Source organism: Labeo rohita, chromosome 1 (genome assembly GCF_022985175.1).
Source record: "Labeo rohita strain BAU-BD-2019 chromosome 1, IGBB_LRoh.1.0, whole genome shotgun sequence".
NCBI classification, from domain to species: Eukaryota; Metazoa; Chordata; class Actinopteri; order Cypriniformes; family Cyprinidae; genus Labeo; species Labeo rohita.
The window spans coordinates 15,429,968-15,457,899 of record NC_066869.1 but is presented as its reverse complement, the minus strand read 5'-3'; the positions used below and the strand labels follow the sequence as shown (position 1 = coordinate 15,457,899).

Sequence of the window (27,932 nt, the reverse complement as noted above, 5' to 3'; positions counted from 1 at the left end):
AGGAGGGCAACGCACATGTTCTGCGCTGTGGGTAACGGAACGGTTGCCAGATCCTCCAAATGGCTTCATTAAGTTTTAACATTGCTTGTTTTCGATATGATTTGTAATAAATGAAAAAAGGTGACTAATTTAAATATTGTGTATATTCTATTCTACTTTTTAAATTTTAATCAACCAGTAAATCTAAAACAACAACAAAAAAACGTATATAGCTAAAGATTGCTAAAGCTTCTAAAGACTATGCGTGTGTGTGTATATATACATATATAATATGTGTGTATTTTAGTATTCCTCAACCACTACATTTTTCCTCTACAGTCTGTGCTTGGTAACAATACCTGGCAACCTTCGCATCCAACACCGTCACAACAAGCGCAAATGCTGCTGGGTGACTCGACATGATGGTGGACTGCATCTATAAGCCACTTTTAAAGGACGACGGGGATGGACAGGTAGATCTTTCGCTGTAACTGCGCTCTAGTGGTGTTGTGGGGTTGCCAAGTGATGCCGTTTTTAAGGAGCATAATCACATACTAAGCAAAGGGCTGGATAAAGACGTTCCCCAGCGTGAAAACAGTTAGTTTGGGATCATTTGTGAAAACATGGCAATGTCCCTAACCCAAGCCTGCCGGAGTCTTGCTCTGTCTACATGGCTGCTGTCGTTTTGCTTTGTGCATTTGCTGTGTCTGGACTTCACAGTGGCAGAGAAGGAGGAATGGTACACTGCCTTTGTCAACATCACCTACCTGGATCCAGTGACATCTGAAATTAAGACAGACAAGAGTGAATGTGGCAGATATGGGGAGCACTCACCTAAAAGGGATGCCAGGGGCTTTGTGTTTATGCCATCTCTTCTGCAGGACAGACAGGCGTGTGACAGCAACACTAAATTCCCCCTTCCCCATCCCAGCATCCCATGGATAGCACTGATAGCCAGAGGAAACTGCACCTACAGGGAAAAGATCAGACATGCTGCTGCCCTCAATGCCTCCGCTGTGGTCATTTTCAATATGGGCACCAGCAACTCCAATGAGACCATTACTATGCCACATCATGGTAAGGGAAGACACTTTACTTGTGCATTTGCTCAGTGCAAGCTGTGCAAGTTTATAATAATTCTTTCACCATTTGCTCATCTTCAAGTTGTTCCAAACCTGTATGAGTTTCTATCTTCTGCTGAACACAAAAGAAGATATTTTGAAGAATGTGCGAAATCAAATGGTAGCCATTGACTTCATAATATGCAAATCAGGGCTACCGGCACCTGTTTGGATGCATTGGTTGCCAGCATTCTTCAAAACAGAGGAAAGAAATACAAGTTTGGAACGAATTGAGAGTCAGTAAACTCTACAGAAACGTTTATTGAAGGTCATGTGTGTGAATAAATAATGACAGAATTGTTTTTTGGATTAACTATTCCTTTAATGTATAACAAGGAAATCACATCAGTGCACTAATATGTGATTATGAGCAGTGATCCATATTGTGTGCTTTAAGCTTGACCAGTTTGTTTGGACTATTAATAGTTAACAAAAAAAACCTGCTAAACTTATAAGATTTGCATGACCTGTTATTCTGTTTACATACTTTGCAAAGATCATTTTGCATCAATATTTTCATAGTGCATTATATCACACTAAAATCAAAAAAGAAAAATAAATTATGTGGTTGCAGTTTATAATAAGGTTCCATTCGTTACTCTATTTATTGGACAAGGAATATTATTGCATAATAATGACATTCCCAACATCCCACTTACCTGCACTGACTTTCCAAACTTTTCTCATATTCATATGATTCATTTAATACAAGAAAAGAAATGTACTGATGTTATTGCACATTTTTAGTGATTGTTATCTTGACTCACATCTTCTGAAGTTACTAAGTATGATGTTTTTTTTTTCTTGATTTATGACATGATTACTCAATGTGTTTGCATTTACTGCAGGTTTCTTCATGTTTGTATTGTAATTTCTCAATGGATGATTTTTACAAACATATACAGGTCACACTGCATTATATTTTGTAAGTGAGGCTTATTTTGGGAACATTTGTGTATTATATATTATTATCATGACAGTTAAGCTCATGTTCTCCCAAATTCATATACATTCAAGATGTAGATGAGTTTGTTTCTTTATCAGGTTTGGTGAAATGTAGCATTACATCACTTGCTCACCAGTGGATCCTCTGCAGTGAATGGGTGCCGTCAGAATGACAGAAAGTTCAAACAGCTGATAAAAACATCACAATAATCCACGAATAATCCACACCACTCCAGTCCATCAATAAACATCTTGTAAAGCAAAAAGCTGCATGTTTGTAAGAAACAAATCCATTATTTAGATGTTTTTAACATCAAACCATTGTTTCTGGCTAAAATATCTCCTCCTTTATCCATAAAATAGATTTTTTTAGGTGAAAATGTTGTCCCGACTCCCATCTGAATCAGAGGAAAAATGTGCACAGATCAAGCACTGTTTACAAGCAAAAACAGTCCAAAACAGATCTAAACAAATGGATTTTGATGCAAGAGAACAACAGGAAATTGACTTTTTCACTGGAGGAAGCAGTATTATGGACTGTGAACATATATTTGAGCCAGAAGCAACGGTTTAAAGTTAAGAGGCGTTAAAGATGGATTTGTTTCTTACAAACACACAGCTTTCACTTAACAAGATGTTAACTGATGGACTGGAGTGGTGTGTATTATTTCTGGATTATTGTGATGTTTTTATCAGCTGTTTGGATGGCACCCATTCACTGCAGAGGATCCATTGCTGAGCAAGTGATGTAATGCTACATTTCACCAAATCCGTTCCCATGAAGAAACAAATTAATCTACATGTTGGATGGCCTGAGGGTGAGTGAAGTTTGATTCACGGGTGAATTATTCCTTTTAACATGTTCTCAAAGATCTTGTCTGTGCGTGTTGCAGTTTGGTAACATTAGCAGTGGGAGTTGTAAGATTGCTCAAACTATTTCAACCACAAGAATCTCTCCTGCATTTTGAAGAAGTTGTGATCATGACGTGCTCTTGTGCCTGATCAAGAGGCCCTGTTGTTCTGTCTGTCTCTCTCACTTCCCTACCAATTTTTTTTTGGTTTCATGAATTCTTTGTGGTTTTTGGGTGTCAGTCGTTCAGTTCATCCATTCGGCACAGCATGAGCAGCTAATGATACAAAACTGCTGTGTGTGTTTTTTAAAAAAGCAATTACTCAAAAGGTCAACAATATTCATAATATGCAATACCAGGTTTACAAGATCCGGAAGAAATTCTTAGGAATCTTTAGAAACAGTATTCGCCAGAGGCAAGTCTTTCGAAATTGCTTGAAGGTGGTGAGTTGATGCCAAGTAGTAGTAGTTGATGCCAAAAACCCCCTTTTGGGCATAGCCTGAAATTATTTACTCAACTTCAAGTTGTTCCAAACCTGTATGAAGTTCAGTTGAACACAAATAAAGATAGTTTGATGAATGTTGGTAACCAAACAATTGAGGGTACCCATTGACTTCAAAAGTATGGAAAAAATACCATGGGGGTCAATGGCTACAATCAGCTGTTTGGTTTCCAATATTCTTCAAAATATCTTATTTTTGTGTTCAACAGAAGAAAGAAACTCTGCTGAACACAAAAGATGATATTGTGATGAATGCTGGTGACCAAACAGTTGCTGGTAGCCACTGACTTCAGTAATTGTTTTTTCCAAGCCATTGCCTTCAGTAATTGTTTTTTCCATACAGTGGAAGTTAATGGGTACCGTCAATTGTTTGGTCACCAACATTGTTCAAAATATTCTCTTTTGTGTTCAACAGAGTTTCTTTTATCTGTTGAGCACAAAAATAAGATATTTTGAAGAATGTGTGAAACCAAACAGTTTCTGGTAGCAGTTGACTTCAGTTGTTGTTTTTTTTCCATACAATGGAAGTCAATGGGTGCCGTCAATTGTTTGGTCACCAACTTTCTTCAAAATATTCTGTTTTGTGTTCAACAGAGTTTCTTTCTTCTGTTGAACATAGAAATAAGATATTTTGAAGAATGTTATTAACCGTTATTAACAGTTGCTGGTAGCCATTGACTTCCATAGTATTCTTCAAAATATCTTCTTTTGTGTTCAACTGAACTTTATACAAGTTTGGAACAACTTGAGTAAATAATGACAGAATGTTCATTTTTGGGTAAACTTTCCCTTTGATGTCTCTCCCTAGCCTCTAAAATGTTTATTAGGGTTCAAGTGGCTCAGAGTTTGAAACTGACCATATTCATCAAGAGTTTTGACCTCTGACGTGATGCTGTCATGTTGTTATTGATGAAGGTTCTTAAGTGTGTTTAACATTAATCACACTCTTCTATAATACTGAACTCTGAAGTAATTCATCTCTCAACAACAGTGCTGTTGTTGAGGAAATCATAGTTTAGAAACGGTGCTGCTGTAAGAAACTCACTACAAGTGTGTCAAAGTTCAACATGTCTGAATGTACTCAAATTCCTCCGCTCAGTCGTGATAGAAGTTAATGTTTATTATGCTTCTTAACAGCTCAAATATACCACCTGGCTGCTTTACAGCTCAGTCCAGCTAGTGCTAATTTCAAGGATGAAGTAACTGGCTTTCACAGATGAAAACTTGGCATTCAGAGTCCTGAGATGTGTAGTTGAGATGTGTAATGTTTTTTGTTTCAAATGATAAACATTACATAATGAAAAACTGCCCCTCTTGAAATGAGCAAAAACACATGAAATAGTTTAAATGCAAAATCAATTAATATCTAGTAACAAAATCTAACAATATCAAAATCAGTATCCATATATCCAATATCCAAATAACAACCACAACAAAAAATGTTTCTAAAAGCATACAGTAATGCCTAAAATTAGATTTAACTACAACATTAACTGTTATAAAATTTTAGTGCAGTTTTACAAATTATTTATATCTATTTATTAAATATGTTACAAAAAGTTTGATTATTCTATTGACAGACAGACTTATTGATCGATTGATTGCTAATGTAGAATTAGTTGTAATATTTATCTATTGTTATTTTTTATTTATTTATTGTAAGTTATCTATTTATTTATTTTCATTATATTTTTATTTTAATTTTCAAGAAGGGTATTTTTAAAATATTAAAATTCACCTATTTGTATCTATTTTTAAACAAAGCCTGATTTAATCAGTGTTGTTATTGTTAAAACTAATAAACATATTTTTTTTAACTGAAATAAAATAAAATATAAATATTAGACTTAAACTAAAAAATTAAATATATATATATATATATATATATATATATATATATATATATATATCTTTTAATAAATATTTTAAAAATAAATAAATAAATAAAAATGAAATGTGGTTATAGCAACCAACTGAAAAAAAATTAAAAATGTTGAAGTACGAAGATGACGACAGCTAAAACAGAAATAAAAATAACAAAGCTAAATAGAATTAAAAAAAGTGATAGACATAAAAGCCTTAAACTGAAATTAAAATGAAAACTGATAATATATCAAATAAATATTAACTTAAAATTAGGGGTTGATCGGTATGTGTTTTTTCAAGTAGACCGATAACAGATATTTTGAACCAATATAATATATATAAATGCGTAGTATAAAAATGAAAATCAATATTAAAATTAAGAATAACAAGGGCTCTGACAAAAACTTTCTTTAAATGCTTTTAAAATATTTCATTGATAAATCTGTCTTGAAAATGACCAATACCGATAACTGTTAATGTTTAATATCGGTGCTGATAATCACTTGAAAATACCAGTTATCCAACATCACATGTTAGTATTAGGAAATGCTCTTAATAAAACAAAAAATATTCATTTTATTTTATTAATTTATTTAGTGTCTTCTTTTCTGTGACTGAATGAAGCAGAAAGGCCAGTGAGTTTTTCTCTGTATTTAATTACTTCGGGTTTGCAGATCAGTTCTGGAAATGCAAGGCTTTTACAGAGATATCTAGAGATCAAATGACTCAAGCAGAGCTTGATTTGACACTGAATGGCAAAGTGCAAAATGCTATGACTCACTGTCTGTGTGTTTTTACATTGGTCAATTAAAAGTGTGTCACCTGTGTGAATCATTTGAAATTTGAACCCATTGTCATTGGTTTAGGTACCGGCGATGTGGTAGCAATCATGATTCCCGAGCCCAAAGGTCATGAGATCATGGCCCTGCTGGAGAAAAACATAACCGTGGCCATGCACATCACCATCGGCACACGCAACCTGCAGAAATACGTCAGCCGCACATCGGTGGTGTTCGTCTCCATCTCCTTCATCGTCCTGATGATCATCTCTCTGGCCTGGCTGGTCTTCTACTACATCCAACGCTTCCGCTACGCAAACGCACGAGACCGCAACCAGGTGCTGTACGGTCACGCGCATAATTTACTCACCGCCATGCCAACCAAGATGTTCACGTCTTACTTTCTTCAGTCAAAAAGAAATGAAGGTTTCTGAGGATAACATTCCAGGATTTTTCTCCATATAGTGGACTTCAATGGGGATCAATGGGTTGAAGGTCCAAATTGTAGTTTCAACGCAGCTTCAAAGGGCTCTACACAATCCCAGCCGAGGAATAAGGGTCTTATCTAGCAAAACAATCTGTCATTTTCTAAAAAAAAAAAAACATTTATATACTTTTTAACCACAAATGCACAGTTAGTTCTTCATCTGTGTACTGTGGTTCAAAAAGGTAGCGTAGGATGAAATACTCATTTTCCACTTCAAACATTTCTACATCCGACATCATTGCTTTGCCTTTTTTTGTAAAGGGCTTTAGACTTTCTTTGCACGTTTGCTTCATCACGCATGACCTTTCCAACATAATTACGTAATGCATGAGGTCGAGCTAGCGCAAGAAGAACATTTGTGGTTAAAAAGTATATACATTTGTATTTTTTTTAAAAAATGACCGATAGTTTTGCTCGATAAAACCCTTATTCCTCAGCTGGGATTGTGTGGAGCCCTCTGAAGCTGCAATGAAACTGCAATTTGGACCTTCAATCTGTTAATACCCACTGAAGTCCGCTATATGGAGAAAAATTTCATTCCAGTTGCTCAATTAGAGATATTCTTGTCTAACTTACATCCCTGCTCCGGCATTGAAACAATGGAGGTCAGACTGTTACAGCTCATTTAAGGCGGGTTTGAGGTAAGAGCTCATGTCAGTCAACTATCGTGGGAGCGGCCTCTGTCTGTGTGAGGCCACACCGACGGGCATCTGAGAATGACTCGATTTGAAAAAGGGGATATTATTTTCACAGATTAAATAAAAACCACTGCATGTATTTTTATCATTATAGGGTAGATTTGTACACACACTGCCAACACACATTAATGTTCAAACAACATGAAAAAGTGAACTTAGCATCCGATGACCCCTTTAATTTCTTTGCAAGAAATGAACATCTTGGATGACATGGGCTTAGTAAATTATGAGGATTTTTTTTATTCTGGAAGTGAACTAATCCTTAAATGCTTCTTAAAAATCAGAAAATTCAGTGCTGCATGTTTCATGTGTTTTGCAGAGGCGATTGGGAGACGCCGCAAAAAAGGCCATAAGCAAGTTACAAGTACGGACCATCAGGAAGGGTGACAAGGTTTGGTTCATTTTGAGTTATTTGGAAGGAGTCTTATAGCATTATAGCATTTTTCAAAGCAATAATGCTATAATTAAAATGAAAAATCATGCAAAAAGTGGCAAAAAAACATAATGGCCTTCCATATTGACCAAACAGCTTTCAAACTCCTATTAAAAAGTTCAAAATAATATAGATTTTTAAAAATGTTTTTGAAAGAAATCTCCTCTGCTCATCAAGGCTGCATTTATTTGATTAGAAATGCAGTAAAAACAGTAATATTGTGAAATATTATTACAATTTAAAATAGCAAATTTCTGTTTTAATATATATAAATATATAATTTATTTCTATGATGCAAAGCTGAATTTTCAGCATCATTACTCCAGTCTTCAGTGTCACATGATCCTTCAGAAATCATTCTAATATGCTGATTTGCTGCTCAAGAAACATTTATTATTATTATCATATATATTTGTTTAAAAATATTTATTTGAAATAGAACTCCTTTGTAACATTGTTATTACCATCACTTAGAATGTTTTAAGTGTAAAACAGATTGTTCTAAATTGTTCTAAATTGCAAGTGTCAATTTTGAAGAGGAAAATTATGTAAACGTGTAAATATATTCAAAATGTGTGACATCTGTCATCTGATTGATGTCCTTTAACACCCATCTGTGATTCGTTCTCATTAAACGCGTTTTATGACTGTATGTTCCTGCCTGCTGCTTTAGCTCTAATGGAGATTTCATGGAAGTGTACACATATAGTCGCCCACGTGTGGTTTCTCACAACATTATTTATCGACCCGCTGTTTCTAGGAAACAGAGTCGGACTTTGACAACTGCGCCGTGTGCATCGAAGACTACAAACCTAACGACGTTGTGAGAATACTGCCATGCCGGTAAAATTTCACACAAACGTTACAAGACGTCAGCAAAGTAGTTTGTAAGGATGAAATCTGATTCTCAGAGAAATAAAATGATTAAAACTCTGTTTAATGTAACTCTGCTGTTATTGTCAGTCATGTCTTCCATAAGAACTGTGTGGACCCTTGGCTACAGGACCACAGAACCTGTCCCATGTGCAAAATGAACATCCTTAAGGCGCTGGGCATCCCGGTAAAAGTTAAAGCTGCTCTATCCACGAGCCTTACATGTGGCTTTGTGTTTTGCTCTTAATAATGCTGTAATTTGTCATTTAAACAGCCCAATACAGACTGCTCTGATGACATCCCTCCTGATTATGAGATGTCCATCAGCGGGCCGCCCACAAACCCTGTGACGGGGGCTAGCGAGGTCTCGGTGGGCGAAAGCTCGGTGGTACTGGACCCAGGTGTCCGAACAATAGGCCTGTCACACATTTACCATGAGATAGACGCCTTCCCGCAGGTTGGAGAGAGCCATCACATCGCCAGCAGTGAGTATGGATGAACAGTCATGTGCATTGCACAAGGCTGTGCAAAATAACTTATCTCGACATAAAGCTTTTTTGGAAAATAATTAATAAAACAGTTGTTTCTGTATTGAATATTGAATATATTGATTGCAGTCTGTATAAAATGGTTTTTAAAAATCCTTACAACTGAAATTGTAGTTCTAATGTGAAATTCCCCTCTTTCACACTGACCTACACATCTCTTGGATGTGGATTTGATTATTTTAGTCTGTTCTTGTGGTCTTGCGTGTGATCTACTTTCAGCTCTCCTAGATTTAGGTCATTTTTTTGGTACCGGCAGCAAATATAAGCACAGCCTGGCCTGGTTCTTCATCGCAGCTCTGCTCTGATCCTGTGCTGCTTCTGTAGACCATATCAGGCTTTTTGTCAGTGTGGAAGACTAGATTTATTGCTTCGGTCTGCTGCCAGGCACCGCATATAAGCCTGTCAAAATCCAGACTAAACAAAAAACATCATAAAATCACAAACCACAAGCCATTTTTTCCTCAATCAAAGCTCTAAAATCTAAATCTGCAATTGCATATGTCACAAAAAAGGGCAATTCTGAGTTTATATTTTCATATCTGTTTATCCTGCAATTCTGAGTATATATCTCACAATTCTGAATTTTCCTCAAAATTGAGAGAGGATCAATGCAATTCTGACTTTTTCTTTGAATAGCAAATTTGTTGTTTATGTCTCGTAATTCTGAATTTTTCTCTAAATTGCAAGTTAATATCTCATAATTCTGAGTTTTTATTTCACAATTCTGAGTTTTTCACAACTTTCAAGTTTATATCTCACAATCCTAAGTTTAAATCTCGTAATTATGACTATTTTTTTAATTGCAAGTTAATATCTTAGTTTTTATCTCACAATTTTTAGTTTATGTCTCACAATTCTGACTTTTTCTCACAATTGCAAGTTTCTGTCTTACAATTTTGAGTTTTTTTTCTCTTGCAATTCTGACTTTTTCTCTAAATTGCGAGTTTGTCTTGCAATTCTGAATTTTCCTCAAAATTGTAAATATATATTGCAACCTCGCAATGTCTTTTTCTGAAAATTACCGGTCTTTATCTCACAATACTGAGTGTAAATCTCTCAATTCTGACTTTTTCTCAAACTTGCATATTTGTCTTACAAGTCTGAGTTTGTATCTCGCAATTATGACTGTTCTCTAAATTACGAGTTCATATCTTGCAATTCTGATTTTCTACAATTCTGACTTTTTCTCAAAATTGAGAGTATATATTGCAATTCTGAGTTTCGTAGTCTTGCAGTTATGACTTTGTCTGAAAATTACGAGTTAATAATTCTGTTTAAATCTCGCAATTATGACTTCTCTAAATTGCAAGTTAAAATCTTGCAATTCTGAGTTTCTATTTCACAATTCTGACTTCGTCAAAATTAAGTTCATATCTCGCAATTCTAAGTTTAAATCTCACAATTATGACTTTTCTCAAAATCTTGCAATTCAGACTCTGTCTTACAAATTCATATATTTTCTTTAAATTACGAGTTAATATCTTGCAATTCGTAGTTTATATCTCACAATTCTGACTTTTTTTTTTTCTAAATTACAAGTTCATAGCTCACAATTCTGTGTTAATATCTCATTTTTTTTCCTTGAAAATGTGAGTTTCTCACAATTTCGGGTTATAACTGTGTAATTGTAATGTTTATTTTCTATTCAGTGACAGAAGCAAGCTTCCATAGACATCGTATTAACAATTGTTTTTTGTTGTTTCAGGTGAGCACCAGCCCTCCATGAGCACTGATTCAGACACCTCACTCATTATGCCAGTGGAGCTCGTCCTGTCCGACGTTGAACTGCAGTCCGATCCTGAACAGGACGACGTCAAGTCCTGAAGTGCCATAAATGGAGCCGGACCGCAGCGGGACAATAAAAGAACACAAGCAATAGCAGCACAGGTGTGCAACCTCCTTTCTTGACCTCATGGTCTCCATCACTGCAAAAATGGCTTGCTTGTCCTCTTCCTCTGGCTGTATTGCACTCCATTTCACGTCTTGTGGAAAATCCATGTGGTCCTACGAGGGGTGTTTCCGCTTTTGTTTTGGAAAATTTTGACTGTTTCAACTTCCCTATGGGATCACTGCCAGTATACACCAGGATATTCCAAAATAAATATACGTAATGCATCGATGATTGCGCCCTACATTTGCTTTGAGTGTCTAAAGCAGTTTGCGTGTGCTCTAACCAGCAGTTCATAGGGTCCAGTGTCCTCGTAAAGTAACGTATGCAGGACACTATTCGTGCATCTCCAGATATGTGATGTGTCAAATCATGCTACAGTGAACTGAGAAACCCAGCTCATGATATGGTGAGTGTTTCAACAGCCGTATCCAGTGACAGTGTGTCACGGCAGTGTTTGGGAATCACAATGACACAAAAGCAGATACTTTCCGCTCATTTTGTCTTGACAGAGTGCTGTCATCTGGTCCGCTTGGCCACATGCACACTGCTAAATTTGTTATTTACAAGAGTGACAACTGCATTCATATTCAACCAAATTCAAGTAGTGATGCAATTTTCAAAGCTGCATGCATGTCATGTTCCAGTTAGCTTGGAAATTACAATTTGTAACATCAAAAATAACTAAAGGCCCATTCACAGCCAAAACAATAACACCTAAATGAATTATTTACAGAAACCCTAAGGTTTTCATTTAGTTGAAAACTGAAAGTTTATTTAATAAAGAATAAATAATTCAACACTCAAATAAAAGCTGAATCAACATTTAAATTGCACATAAGGAATTTTATATAAGTTTATATAATAATCATTGCAATTCTATGAAAATAGCACAATATCAACTTTGAATCACTATTTTCCTATTTTTATTGTATATATAAATATTTTTGGTTTCATAAATGATAACACATTGACAGCCTGTCAGAATCTACCTGACTTAATATCGCAAGCAAAATGAGGTAAATAGTATGAGCTACAGCACAATGCATGCATTATTTTTGTATCCCACAGAGCTATGCTCTCAACCACAGTGATGCTTATCAAATACAATTTCATTTAAAAAACATAAAGAAATTTGATTGATTGATTGATTGATTGATTGGACTCCATGCCAGAATGGACAGCCACTGATTCCTGAGGGACTTGGATTGTCAGTGTTGATGAAGTTTGATATTTTACACAACATTTAATCAAAAATGCAAAATAAGCATTGGTATGTCTAACATTATGGATGCCACTCTCTGTCATTTGCAATTTTTTTTAATCTCACAATGCTGACTTTTAATTTTATTTTAAATATTGGAAATATTAAATATTGCAATCTTTTTTTTTTTTTTTTTTTCAAATTTGTCTTATCTCACAATTCAGATTTTTTTTTTCCCTTAAAATTGTTAGGTAATATCCTGCAATTCTGAAATTTTTTTTTTTTTTTTTTTTTTCTAAATTGTCTTTTTATCTCACTATTCAGATTGTTTTTTTCCTTGAAATTGCTAGGTAATGTCTTGCAATTCTGACTTTTTTCGCCAAATTCCAAGTTAATATCTTGCAATTCCTTAATTTAAATCTTGCAAATCTGACTTTATCCAATAAATTGCGAGTTAATATCTTGTAATTCTGAGTTTAAATCTTGCAATTCTGATCTGAAATCTTGTAATTTCTCACAATTTCAGATTATAATTGTGTATAGTATTATAATGTAGTGTTGTTATCTTTTTGTTGTTATTTTTATGAAACACTTAACTGTATACTTTACGGTTTTCAGTATGCAGTGAACCAGTGCTCCATTATGAAGTCGAGCGTCATGGTTCGTACACTCATGTGATTCACTCCCTCAAATAACAGCACTTGTCACTTCCTAAACTCTGCAGTCTGTGCATGTGGCCATTTTTAATTTTCTCTGGCATAGACGTGCTGAGCAACTACAAAAATCATGCACAGTAGGAAAGCGAAAGACTATTGAATGGATATTTTGATATCAAAGGGTTTATTTTTCTAAAAAAAGAAAAAAGGAAAAACAAACAAAACACATATGAGGATAAACAACACCCATTTTAAATATTTATGTTTTATTATTATTATTATAATTATTATTTCACTAAATAGCTTTCCAGTTTATAGATATTGTGATCATAGGTAGCGTGTCGATGTTGAATACAGACTCACAATGTCTGTGTATCTGGCAACATCAAGTATTTCTGTTCTGTATTATTTTATTAATTATTAATTAAAATGATAATGATAAAAGTTATTCATATGAATTATTCGTAATTTAGTTAGCTGTTTTTTTTCTCAGTGAGACTTTGTCTCAAAATGCACTTCCCCAGTTAAATGTACTCATACCCAGAATGCACTGCTGCAGTGGGATGGCTGATGAAAGTTCAGTACACCAACGCTTCATTTTCACACACTGTTGGATATGTCTGCATATGTTAGGACAGGTCGAGATCACGTGACCTGTGCATTTGTACTGAATGATGTTGTGGAGGACGGCGCTGGGGTCTGTGATCCTGATATTCATATTCAAAGATATTTAATGTCAAGGCTCGTGCAGTGTTATTTGCATCTGTCAGCCAAAAAGCACATGAGATTTCCCTGAGATCTGCACATTGATTGTCACTTTAGTCTAGCATGAATGGATCTGATGTTTAGAGGAATTTTATGAGATTAAATGATTACTATGATTTGGTGTTTATTTAAACATTGTAACAAACATGCACAAACAGTGGGCTGGATTCACAAAAATCTTCTTAAGAAACAAGTTAAAAAGATTCTTATCAATTCTGAGAAGTTCGTAAGAATGTTGAAAAATGTACAATTCTTGAAACAATTTGCAAAAATTCTAATAATAAATTCGTAAGTTCATAGGTATGTTGAATGCAATTCTTGAAAAAATGTATGAAAATTCTAAGAAGTATTTACAAACGTAAAAAGTGCAATTCTTGAAACAATTTTTGAAAATTCTAATAAATTATGATAATAAATTAAGTGATGAAACATATACAGTTCTTAAAAATATATAACATTTCTAATTATAAATTCTAAGTACATAAAAATGTTTTTAACAAACTTGCCATTCTTCAAAACAATTTATGAAAATTCTAATAAATTATGAGAAGTTTATAAGAGTGATGAAAAATGTACAGTTCTTAAAAATATATAAAAATTCTAATGATAAATTCTAATTCATAAGAATGTTAAAAATTGCAGTTCTTGAAAGAATTAACAAAAATACTAAGAAATATATAACAATGCTAACAAATGTGAAATTCTTGAAACAGTTTACAAAACTTCTAAGAAGTACATAATGTTAAAAATGTGCAATTCTTGAAACAATTAACAAAAATTCTAATATATTCTAAGAAGTTCATAACTGTTGAAAAAAAGTGCAATTCTTGAAAGAAGTTATAACAAATTCTGATACATTCTAAGAAATATTTAATGTTAAAATATGCAATTCTTGAAACAGTTTAAGAAGATTCTAATGATAAACTGTGAAGTTCATAAGAATGATGAAAAATATACAATTCTTAAATTCTAAAAATTCTAATGATAAATTCTAAGAAACTCATAAGAATGTTAAAAAGTGATGTGCAATAAAAAAATCTAAGTATATAAGAACGTTAAATGTGCAATTCTTGAAAATATGTAGGACAATTATAAAAAGTACTTACAAATGTAAAAAAAGTGCAATTTTTGTAACATTTAAATAAACGAAAATTCTAATGATAAATTATATATATTATATATATATATATTCTTATATATATATAAAGAATATTAAATGTGCAATTCTTGAAAACTATTATGAAAATAGTTAAAAGTGTGTAAAGTTGGAATGTGTAGTTAAAAAAATTCTAATAATACATTCTAAGAAGCTTGTTTGTTTAAAAATTTGCAATTATTAAAAAAATGAAAATTCTTAAGATAAATTCTAAAAGTTCATATTGTAAAAAAAAGTGCAATTCTTAAAAATTAAGCAGTTGACATCATTTTTTTTTTTTTTTTTTTTTGAAAAAGCATGTACAATACTGTCATTGCTACAGGCTTTACAACATTTTGTTTTTTAGAATTTAATTCTGATTTTTCATTTTTCTCATTTTTAAGAACTTTTTTCAAGAGTTGTATTTGTTATTTTGTTCTAGAAAAAAGATACCATTAATGAGAAGGGGGGGGGGGGGGCGTTCTTAAGTTAGAAAATAATAAGAATACAGCAGTTAAGAAGAATGTTTTGTGAATTCCACCCAATGTGTTTTCATTGTTTGAATTTGTCTGTCTGGACTGACTAGGAATAATTTTTGAGGCCATTAAAGCCGTCATATCCTGCATTTATTTATTTTTTCTCTTTGGGAGATTCATTTACAGTGTTTCTGTGCTGTGCCTTTAAGACTGTGTATGTATACACCCTCTTCATGAACATGAGCATTGGGATAGATTCATAAAACAGCTGATGCAAGTAAATGTACTGTGAAAATCATGTTCTAAAATTTGCAGTATGTTTCATAACATCAAGATGATATTCTTCTATGACCCTTTAAAAAACTGGTATGTATGTGTGTGCTGTTATAGACACTATTGAGCGTTTGTCTGATAGCTGTTTCTTGTTATATAAATCAATGTTTTGTCATGCACTGCACCTGATAGCTCTGATGTATCAAGCACATTCTGTATATGCATATCAGTTTTCTTGTGAAATGATTCAGTGCTATCCAGGCTGCGGTGTGTGATTTGCACAGACACATGATAACATTAGCATTGGTTAATAATAACCTCCCTGAATTTGCACCAAATTTCTTTGTGAATGGGATATTTGCAGTAAATCGATTTGCTCTTTTCAGTGCAATAAAATTATGACTGTGATAAATATTGAATTGCTACTCTCCTAAATACGTTAAAAACAGATTTGATGTTTAATGCAGGCCACAGCTCTCACTACTTTTTCATCCAAGTCTGGCCTCGGTTCACCTGTTGCACAATTTCTCAGTATTTCACCACTTCTGTATTTTACAAGTTTTAGGAATTGTATTCATACTTCTTGTTTGTGGGCAGTTAAATATGTTCATGAAAGCACTTTATCTAATTCCTGAGGAAGTATGATCAGAACGTTTAAAGATGAAGTGTGTCATTTGACTCGGTGTAAGAGTTTGCAGCGGTTTGTTTGTCTGACGAGTGGCATATGCTGCTAGTGAGCCAGAAATGGCACACTTGACCTTTAACCTCTCTGATGAACTGGTGTGGAGTGGAGTGATGAACTGGAGTGAATGCTAATGCAGGGCTGTTCGTTTGGATATGGCACATGATATAATAACTCAGTCTGGGATTTGTCATTTAAAAGGCTTGAGATCTACAGCTTTTTTTGTTGTGGAAGGCAATGTAAATATATCCAGCTGCAGATATAATATATCATTGCATGTCCATGATTGTGAGGGACAATAAATTTCATTGAAAGTTTTTCAACCAAGACTCGTTTTGTCTTTGATGATTAATTACATTTTATCATATTATATCTTTTTCATCATGGTTTCATTTTAACATTGACTGACCTCAAACTTTTGAATTATTGTTGAAAATTTGATCAAAGGTCAAGAGGTCAGGGGGTCAAGGGGTTGTACATCTCATTCTTCTGTAAAATTATAGGCTACATGTTTTTCAGCTAAGAACAGTGAGAAGAAACACCTGTGTAAAGGTCTGTTCACACCAAGCACTATAACTATAAAGATAATGCTAAAGATATCCACCTCATTTTTTCCATTAGAGTGTAAATTTTATGGGTCTGGCTTTCTGTCTCATCCGGTTATTTTTAGCTGTACAAAACAGCTAATTTTACTGCTTGATGTTGCAACATGGTGTGTCTTACCATATTATTGTAATGTTTTATCTTAAAAAGCAGGTCATATGGTATTTTAAAGTGTCCTAATATTGTATTGGAGTCCCCTACAACAGGTTTAAATGCAAGGGCAGAAAAGATTGTAATTTTCTCAGAATATACATTTAATATCAGAATCATTTAGCACTGATTTCAAAACAATTCGTTTAAAGCAGTTCTTAAGCTTAAGGTCTGTAAACCCCTCCCTTACGTAAACCTGCTCTGCTCTGATTGGTCAGTTGGCCAAGTCTGTTGTGATTGGTCTTTTTGTATACAATACACGCGAATCGTGCCCACAGCTAAACTGTAAACCTTTCACAAAACAATAATGGTGCATACGTTAGCCGATCGCTAACGTGACTAACTGAAGAAACAAATCAAAAGATGTCTGTTCTTTATTATTAAACGAAGTAATTAGAAAAACAACAGTCTACATTACTCGACACATTCTTAGGAAATAGTGGGTTCACAGTGTATTATTTTATCAAGACAAGTAATATTGTGGTTTACCTGTAAACCTAAAGCTGTACTAGGTATACTCGATGAGGACTCGTTAAAGGAGAACTCCACTTCCAGAACAACAATTCACAAATAATTTACTCACCCCCTTGTCATCCAAGATGTTCATGTCTTTCTGTCTTCAGTTGTATAGAAATTATTGTTTTTGAGGCAAACATTTCAGGATTTTTCTCCATGTAATGGTGCCCCAATTTTGAACTTCCAAAATGTAGTTTAAATGCAGCTTCAAAGGGCTCTAAACGATCCCAGTCGAGGAAGAAGGGTCTTATCTAGTGAAACGATCCACCATTTTTTTCAGAAAATAAAAATTTGTATACTTTTTAAGCACAAAAGCTCGTGTAGCACAGGCTCTGAGACCCAGGGTTTACAAAGCAAACACGCAAAGACTAAGAAAGTGCAAGTAAGTCAAACACTGTTTACAAACAAAAAGGTACAACGATGTTGGACAATTCTGAAGTTGTAGGAGAAAATAAGATGGATTTTTTCAACATACTCTACCATTTTTAGCCAGAATACACAGACGATGAACTTAGATGTGATTCGTAGTAGTGATGGAAAGTTCGGATCATTTTACCGACTCTGACCTTTGAGTCTCGTTCAGGAAAATGTCTGATAAAATCTTTTTTCGAGTCATTTCGTTCATTTTAGCAAAATATAATTCAAATGTTATGTGTTACTTCCCTAACACATCTACTGCTTACACAAACGTTGATCACACTACAAACAAGACAGAACTATAAGAAACAGAAAAGATTAATTCATTGTTTACCTGGGTCTTCAGTCTATGATTAGCTCACCTCACCTCTTATCTGACAAGTTTTCGGGTTTGAGTCGTTCGTTCATCATGTGACAGCCCCATAAGCTTAACCAATGCAGTGTGAGCCGGAAAAAGAATTGATTTGTTCATCTTGAGTCTTTGGGTTCGAGTCGTTCGTTCATCACGTGACAGCCACATAAGATGAGCGAACGACTCGAAACAGGTGAACTAATTCCAGTACAGAACCTAATAGGATGTTGCGCATGCGCGACTGAACGAATCATTCCCCGAGACGACTCGTTCTTCCCGAGTCACATTAAAGATTTGTTAAAAATCAACGAATCATTCAAGAACGACCCATCACTAATTCGTAGCATCGTGAACGCACATCCCAGAGCCTGTGCTACACAAGCTTTTGTGCTTAAAAAGCATACAAACTTGTATTTAAAAAAAAAATAACCTATCGTTACACTAGATAAGACTTCTTCCTCGGCTGGGATCTAGAGCCCTTTGAAGCTGCATTTAAACTACATTTTGGAAGTTCAAAATCGGGACACCAATCAAGTCCATTATATGAAGAAAAATCCTGAAATGTTTTCCTCAAAAACCATAATTTCTTTATGACTGAAGACAGAAAGACATAAACATCTTGGATGACAAGGGAGTGAGTAAATTATTTGTAAATTGTTGTTCTGGAAGTGGACTTCTCCTTTAAGGCGGTTCAGAGTCGACTCTTTCTTTTGAGAGACCATATTTTTATTTATCATGCACTTTTTTGATTCACAACTTTGCAGACTGTTTACTTTGAAGAATACGGTACAAACTGCAAAAAAGATCTTTTTCAAAAACCCATATGACCTGCTGTTTAATTATGAGCACACTGTTTGCAGTGCAAACATTTTTACGTCTTATTGCACGTTTACCATAAAGCAGCTAATGAATCAGAAGTCTCGCCAGTAGGCTTACTTCCGTGTTGAAGAAAGTAGATAAGGTTATTTCCAAAAATATCGTCTGCTGATGTGGACGTTAATATAACGTTATATTTATAGTTATCGTTCTTGGTATGAACGCGACTTAAATGTAGTTCATCTATTTGGTGCTGACGTGTCTCACCTTTAATGACTGAACGGTTGCATAACTGTCATTTGTCTTCCTCTAATGCTGTTCATCAACACAGAAACCGCCGTTGTTTCCAAGCAACAGTTAACAAAGATGACAGACTGGGCTCTTAAAACGCGCTGTATGGATCTTCATTTGTGTCAGGCAGCTGACATCTGCTACGGGAAACCATTAAACACAACCACAAAGCTGTGTCAACACAACAACCGCCACTCCAAAGATGTTTCCATCATAACCGCGGATGAAAGGTGAAGATGATAAAAGAGACCTGGGTATGAATGCTGTCTGTCTTCATGCTACTGTTGACAATAAAGCACAAACACATCATAAAGTGGGTTAAAGTATATAAAGTACAGAATTAACTGAGCAATGAAACTGCAATGTTTGCAGAAAGTACATAGTTGGTGCTCAAAATGACCCTAAAGTGCAAAATAATAAGTCTAATGAGGGATAATAAAGATTTGTTTCCAGTAGCACAAACATAAAAGAACATTTCAAATTATAATTACAATATATATATATATATATATCAAAGTGCAATTAGACATTTTTAAAATTGTAATATTATACTAATTTAATGTATTTAAAATATGTAATTTATTTTTATAACATTAAAATATATATTTAAATATGTAATATTTAAATAAATATTCATTCATATTAATAGTTGGTGCTCAAAATGACCATAAAATGCAAAATAATAAGCCTAGTGAGGGATAACAAAGATTTGTTTCTAGTAGCATAAAAATAATATAACATTTGCAGTCGTAAATACAGTAGTTCTCAGTTTGTCAAAATAAAAAAACAAGGTACTATTAGAAATTTTTTAAAATGTAATTATTATTATACTATTTTTAAATATGAATTCATATTTATGAGTGTTAAATGTATTAAAAATATTTAATGTATTTCATAATATTAATAATATTTTCATAATCTTTAAATATTAATTAATATTAATTCATAATACAGTTTTATCTTTAAGGTTATCATAATTTCTATTGTATTTGTAATGCATTTTGTAAAAAATAATTATTTTTGTTATATTATTGTTTTAAATTGTTTTCTATTTGTAGTGATTACTGTTTAATATAGTGTGATGTTTGGAGAATTGTGTGTCATTGAGGGTTGACCTGCATACATAATAATAATAATAATAATAATAATAATAACAATAACAACAACAACAATAATAATAATTATTATTATTATTATTATTAAATGGTATTTTAATTATTTTATTTACTATTATTATTATTATTATATTGTATAATGATAATAACAACAATAATAATACTTTTTCATTTTATTATTTTTAATTATTATTATTATTATTATTCATTATTAGTATATGTAACCCTCAGCAATAAAATAAAACAAAATTAAATTAAATTAAAAATTAAAATAAAATAAAATAATACAATAAAAAAAATATACAAAAATGTATTGTCCCCATTTTTTCATCCATGAACAATAACAAGTGAGATTTCAGTGATATTTTGACATGAACCAGTTTGGTCATCTTATTTATTTATTTATTTATTTATTTAATTTTCAGGTTTATTTGACAGGGACAATGCACATCAATAATACATAAATGTACAATGTGCCAGAATTAGCCAGAAGGCTATTTTGCATCTGTAGTCCTTGGAATAATGGTAAAATTGTCACCCTAAAAATATAAAACAATTAATCAATACATAATAAATACATACTTCAGAGTACATATAACGTATAAAATGTACACCATTTCTAAAAAATCATCCGCTTAAAAAATATACTATACCAACAGATCAGTATAATCTCAAACACATACATAATCCAACTCCCAGACAAAATGACCAATGTATCACTTCAAAATTTTTTAAAAAATGTGTCCAAACATATTAACCTGGCACTAAAAGTCACACATAATACTTCAGAAACTGTCTTTACAGGAAGTTTTGGATACACAAGGGACCTTCATGTTTTCTTTAGTAGATCTGGTAGAGTGTTTTATCTTACTTTGGCTTTTGAGACATCAAATTTAATGTCATTCAGGATGCGCCTCACCCACCTTCCGGGAAGCAGATACAATACTGTTTTCAGACATGGCGCCACTGTTTGGGTGGATACCAGAGCATTTCCTAATCTCAGAGGGCATCGGTATCAAACTCACATGGTCTTTTCTGCTCTTCAAACACGTCTCGCTTCACAGGTTCGTTTTCGAGTAGCCTTTCCGTTCGTTGGATCTGGGCTTGCCGTTCTAACCCAAAAGCGTGGCCTGGATTTCTGACCTGTTCCTTATTATAGACCTACAGCCACGCTCTCACTTCACGTGAATGGTTATCCGATGATTATGGATGTTCCCTGCATTGCGCAAACTAGATTTCCCCTGGTTAATTAAACATCAGTTGGCAGCTCCAAATCCAGACAACCTGCCAATTTGGATCGGGTACTTTTTGCCATTTTGCGTTGGATGTCAAAGGCTCGTCTCAACGTGCACACGTCCTTATTTTGCTGAGTTAGAATACAAAAATGTAATCTTGACCACATCCCTACACCTAAACCTAATCCCTAAAATCAGAGGAAATGACAGAGGAATGACACTGATGTACAAGCACCAAACACTGATTGTAAGCCTAAACTTCATAAAAACTATTTTTTATGAACAGTTTTTTTCAAATCTGACTGGTTAATCACAATGTTGTTCCAGGGTCAACAAAGATGCTGATCCAGGAACATGTCATACTTGGTAAAATCAGGCTCTGCCTCAACGTGCCTCTGCTTAGTTATGTGTTATCAGGATATCCAATATTATCTTATTGGCTGTAGTCCATGTTATTATTGTTTACTGAAAGACTAACTTCCATCAGGCAAACATGAGTTTCTTTCTTTTGTGGAGCATAAAGAAGATATTTTGGCTAACCAAATGAATGGGGACCAGAAATTGTTGGCTATCTTCAAAATATATTATTCTGTGTTTAGCAGAAGAATAAAATTCATACACGTTTGCAATAGCTTGATGGTGAGTAAATGTTAACAAAGTTATCATGTTTGGCTCAGTGTCACATCCACCCATCCAGTTTCTTGGCTGATGCAGCAGTCCTTTGTTCTTACATGACCCATTGAATGACAACACCTACTTCATCTTTCGGCAAAATATGCCTTCTAAGAACACATCACATCACTTAAATCTAATACATAGACATAAAGAGTGTTGGAAAAGCTGCTTTGAAACTGTAGCTTGACAAGCTACAAGATAATAGGCCGAAAAACTAGTTCGCTACACAAGCTACAAACTAAAATAGGAAATATGCTGTGTATAAATATATTTGTAAAACAATTCTGCAACATTATAACGATTCAGTATTGTATAATTTAATTAGGGAACGTTACAAAAGCTGAGTGAACCGTTTGGAATGAATCGATTCATTATAAAGAATCGGACTTTCAAAGCGCTCCTGCTGAGAGAACGAATCATTTTGGATGAAACGGTTCGCTAGAATGAATCGTACTTCTTTCAACGCTCCTTATGATAAGAGGAGGTATTTAGGGTGAACAGATTCCTTAGAAACAAAGTCTGTTCTTTGCAGATAACTGCTGTACAGAATATTACTTTGATTTTTACTTAAAGACGCACTGCCCTCTAGTGGAGGCATCATTTTCATCACAATATGAATGTCTTCTAGGTTTATAGTGTTATATAGTGTTAATGTTAATTAAAAAAGACAAATAAAATAGTTTGTGCATAGATGAAAAAATGCCTCAACTGAAGTACTAAAATGACTAATACCATTTAAATGTTTTTGAGCAGTAAGATATTTAATGCTTTTAAAGAAGTCTCTTCTGCTCACCAAGCCTGAATTTATTTGATCCAAAGTACAGAAAAATAGCATTATATTTTTACTATTTAAAATAACTATTTTCTATTTTAATATATTTTCCAATCTAATTTATTACTTTGATTTAAATATGATTTTTTAGTATCATTACTACAGTCACACCATCCTTCAGAAATCATTCTAATAATCTTATTTGGTGCTCAAAAATCATTTATTATTATTAATATTATGTTGAAAACAGCTGAGTCAATTTTTTTCAGGTTTCATTGATGAATAGAAAGTTCAGAAGAACAGCATTTATCTGTACTTGAAAGTTTTGTAACATTATAAATGCCTTTCATCATTACTTTTGATAATACTTTTGATTAATAAAAGTATTAATTTCTATCATTAAAATATACTGACTCCAACTTTTGAATGGTATAGTGTATAATGTTACAAAAGCTTTTTATTTCAGTTAAATGCTGATCCTTAGATATTTCTATTCATTAAAGAAATTCTGAAAAAAATGTACTTAAATGTATTTAAAACTGTTTTAAATATTGATAATAACAATAGTAATAAATGTTTTTTGAGCAGCGAAACGACATTAGAATGATGTCTAAAGGATCAAGTGACTAGATATTATGCTAAAAATTTAGCTTTGATCACAGGAATAAATTACATGTTTAAATATATTCAAATAGAAATTAGTTATTTAATTTTTTTAAAAAAGTTACTGTTTTTGCTGTACTTTGGATCAAATCAATGCAGGCTTGGTGAGCAGAAAGGACTTCTTTAAAAAACATTAAAAATCTTACTGTTCAAAAATTTTTATATCTAGCTGAAATTTAAAAAAATAATAATTTGCATTTAAATTTTTTTTAAATGCAACAAGCACATAACTTAAACTACGTAAACTAAAATTAAAATAAAAACTGAAAACATAAAATTAAAATGTATAAATAAAAGCCATTTAAAACTAAAACAGTATATAAATAATAACAAAAAAAAAAACCAAAAAACAGATACAATCATGGCCAAAAATATCAGCACCTTTGCAATTCTGTCAGAAAATCAACCCTTCTCTCAGAAAATTGTTGCAGTTGCAAATGTTTTGGTACTCACATTTATTTTTTTTCGTTCACATTGGAACAGCACAAAAAACTGAGAAGAAAAGTAAAATTATTTGGCACCCTTAAGTTAATATTTGGTAGCACCCCCTTTGGAAAAAATAATTGAAATCAGTTGCTTCCTGTAACCATGAATTAGTTTCTTACACCTCTCTACTGGAATTTTGGACCACTCTTCTTTTGCAAACTGCTCCAGGTCACTCAGATTTGAAGGATGCCTTCTCACAACTGCTGTTTTGAGATCTCTCCACAGATGTTCTATGGGATTCAGATTTGGACTCATTGCTGGCCATTTCAGCACTTTCCAGCGCTTTGTTGGTAAACATTTCTAAATGCTTTTTGGTGTGTGTTTAGGGTCATTGTCCTGCTGGAAGATTTATGACCTCTGGTGGAGACGCAGCTTTCTGACACTGGCCACTACATCGCGCCGCAAAATTCTTTCAGATTTCATCACACCGTTCACACAGTCACAGCATCCAGTGCCTGAAGCAGCAAAGCGACCCCAAAACATCTTTGAACCTCCACCATGTTTGACTATAGGGACTGTGTTCTTTTCTTTGAAGGCCTTATTTCTTTTCTGCCATTATGTCCTTTACCAAAAAGCTCAACTTTTGTCTCATCTGTCCAGAGAATGTTCTCCCAGAAGGCAATTTTGGCAAACTCCAGTCTTGCTTTTATATGCCTTTGTGTCAGCAGTGGTGTGGTGTCCTACCATAGCGTTCCTTTTCATTCAGATGGCGACGTATAGTGCGAGCTGACACTGTTGTACCCCGTGTCTGCAGATCAGCTTGAATTTGTTTGGAAGTTAATCAGGGTTGTTTATCCACCTTTCAAACAATCCTTCGTTGTACTTTTTTATTAATTTTGCTCCTCTGTCCACATCCAGGGAGGTTAGCTACAGTGTCATGGGCTGTAAACCCTTGATAATATTGCACACAGTGGACACAGGAACATTAAGATCTCTGGAGATGGACTTGTAGTCTTGAGATTGTCCATATTTTTCACATTTTTTTCTCTCAAATCCACAGACAACTCTTTACACTTCTTTCTTTTCTCCATGCTCAGTGTGACACACAACACAAGGTTGAGTCACCTTTTTTCCATTTTAACTGGTTGCATGTGTGATTACTATATTGCCCACACCTGTTTCTTGCCAAAGGTGTGTCTAAATACAAATTACAAGAGCATCACATGCTTGAAAAGCAATTATTTCTTACAATTTTGCCAATAAGGTGCCAATAAATTTGTCCATTTTTAGTTCTGTGTGAAATGTTATCAAGTTTGACTTTTCTTCTGTTTTTCTTTTTTTGTGTGTGTGTGTGTGTTGTTGCAGTGCAAACAAAAACAATAAGCACATGAATACCAAAACGTTTGCAACTGGAACAATTTTCTGAGAGAAGTGTTGCATTTTCTGACAGAATTGCAAGTGTGCCAATATTTTTGGCAATTACTGTATGTATGTCCCGCCCATGTTAAAATATACTTTAAGAAAAAATGATAAGGACATTGAAGGCCTAAAGAATGAGGAAGGAGTCCAAATGAACCCAGAACATCCTGTAACCTCAAGCCTTTCATCCTGTTACAGTTCATCACCCCTAATAAAAGCTGTTGTTCCTGTTGTAACAGCTGTGGTCTGTATGTTAATGAAGTCCAGACACCTTATTGTCTGTGCTGGCTCTCAGTTTCACACACCCATTTCCATTCTACACAAGCATTTGCTCAGGATGTGACTCTTTCAGATAATGCAGAGACATGAAACTGTTGACTTTGATGTTCTCTGTGACAATTCAGCCATTTGGGGGAGTGGGCATGTTCTAACACCTATCTACAAAACAATGGGTAAAATGTAAAAGAGATCCCTTGCCTGAAAAAGTAAGTATGTGTCATTTCCCAGTGTTTTACAGTACCAGAACATTTACGCCCCAGTTCGTTTCTGTTGATGACTGACTGTAAAGTGAAGTGTGTGCTGTTATACTTCTGCGTCTGCATGAACTTCTCCAGAAGTGAAACATCCACTGAGACAAAACAGTTGTTGTTGTGTTAACCTTGTGTCGTTTAATATCAGCTAGGTGCAAAAACAGGAACACTTTGGTTTTACAGTCAGATTGAGCATATTTATGAGTCATACAGATGAGTCATAGTCAAAAATAGAAAAAAATACAGATTTCCTCGTTTCGTTCTCAGTAATGTTTGGCGAACAGACATTTGTGGGGGTAAGTCATTAGTCATAAAGAAATCCTCAAAACAACCCCTAACCCACTACGCAAGGCTTTTCACACCACTTTCTCTTGAGAACATGCAGAAATAAATCATAATGACACAGAATAACCATATACAGTACTAATAGACCAGGTGTGGGCTTATATGACCCTGTAATCCCTATAATAGTCTGAAAAAGTAAATCATTGAGATCTTTAGACATAAAATACATGTAAATATCAGTTTATGTCTTAGTATATCTTAGTAAGATTTTATGATTCCGTTCTGTAGTTTTTAAAGGATTAGTTAACCTCCAGAGTAAATGTCATCCAAGATGTTTATGTCTTTCTTTCTACAGTCGAAACAAAAGTAAGGTTTTTAAGGAAAACATTCCAGGATTTTTCTCCAAATGGTGGACTTCAATGGGCCCAAATTGCAGTTTTAATGCAGCTTCAAAGGCTTCTACACAATCCCAGCCAAGGAATAAGGATCTTATCTAGCGAAACGATCTGTCATTTTCTTAAAGCAATAAACATTTCTAAACTTTTTAACCACAAATGCTCATCTTGCACTAGCTCGACTTCATGCATTATGTAATCATGCATGTGTGATGTAGACGGAAGTAACGCCCATTACAAAATAAGGTAAAACAATGATGTCTGACGATTTTGAAGATGGAGGAAAAAATGAGATGAGATTTTCACCCTACCCTACCTTTTTGAACCGAAGTACACATTTGAAGAACTAACCACAACATCGCAAAGCTAGTGCAAGATGAGCATTTGTGGTTAAAAAGTATATAAATGTTTATTTTTTTAAGAAAATGACCGAGATACGACCCTGATTCCTCGGCTGGGATTGTGTAGAGTCCTTTGAAACTGCATTGAAGCTGTAGTTTGGACCTTCAACCTGTTGATCCCCACTGAAATCCACTATATGGAGAAAAATCCTGGAATGTTTTCCTCAAAAACCTTACTATCTTTTTGACTGCAGAAGGAAAGACATGAAAGACAAATAAATGTTCCTCAAAGATGGATAATCTTTAATACTCACATTTTAATATGATTTTTCTAAATAATGCATGAACAGTCAAGTATACCAAAGTTGCTTTAGTTCAGTAAGTGTTCATATGGAGGGGTGAGAACCAGAAAGGTGTAAGTGACATTTCACCAACTTTACAGGAGGGCCAAAACAAAAATTTACCATAGTTTGATCTGACTTTGTGTACTGATTTTTTTTGTGTACACTCATGGATGACAGTATACTTTTGCCAGTAGAAAGAGCTCATCAAGAGCTTTCGTTTGATATAAATGTCTCAGTTTCACCCAAAATGTCACTTACACCCTTCTGGTTATCACCCCTCGATGTTGTAATATTGCTGAGAAGCTGTTCTTACATTACAGGTGTTAGAAAGATTTATATAAAACATGCCTTGTTGGGTTAATTTGCCGTATGTTGAAGTCAGCATCAGCTTTCGTGTTCTGTTGAAGTTATTTTACACTTTGATGT

The 27,932-nt window shown here is 33.9% G+C and overlaps 1 protein-coding gene across 1 annotated transcript; it reads left to right on the top strand.

The window, feature by feature from the left end:
* The first annotated feature begins 64 nt into the window (after positions 1-64).
* On the top strand, positions 65-16,468 carry rnf150a (ring finger protein 150a). The gene is made up of 8 exons (XM_051110354.1): positions 65-120; positions 319-1,056; positions 6,131-6,381; positions 7,548-7,619; positions 8,422-8,504; positions 8,625-8,721; positions 8,809-9,019; positions 10,788-16,468. The coding sequence occupies exons 2-8, from the start codon at positions 603-605 to the stop codon at positions 10,904-10,906; spliced, it is 1,287 nt and encodes a 428-aa protein (XP_050966311.1). The 5' UTR covers positions 65-120; positions 319-602; the 3' UTR covers positions 10,907-16,468.
* Positions 16,469-27,932: the final 11,464 nt, after the last annotated feature.

What these genes read in the sequence shown, in the direction of transcription:
- rnf150a (XM_051110354.1), top strand. Translation starts at nt 603, where the DNA reads ATGGCAATGTCCCTAACCCAAGCCTGCCGGAGTCTTGCTCTGTCTACA. An exon ending in ACGCACGAGACCGCAACCAG is followed by an intron (nt 6,382 to 7,547) that starts GTGCTGTACGGT and finishes TGTGTTTTGCAG; the next exon opens with AGGCGATTGGGAGACGCCGC. An exon ending in GAGCCATCACATCGCCAGCA is followed by an intron (nt 9,020 to 10,787) that starts GTGAGTATGGAT and finishes TTGTTGTTTCAG; the next exon opens with GTGAGCACCAGCCCTCCATG.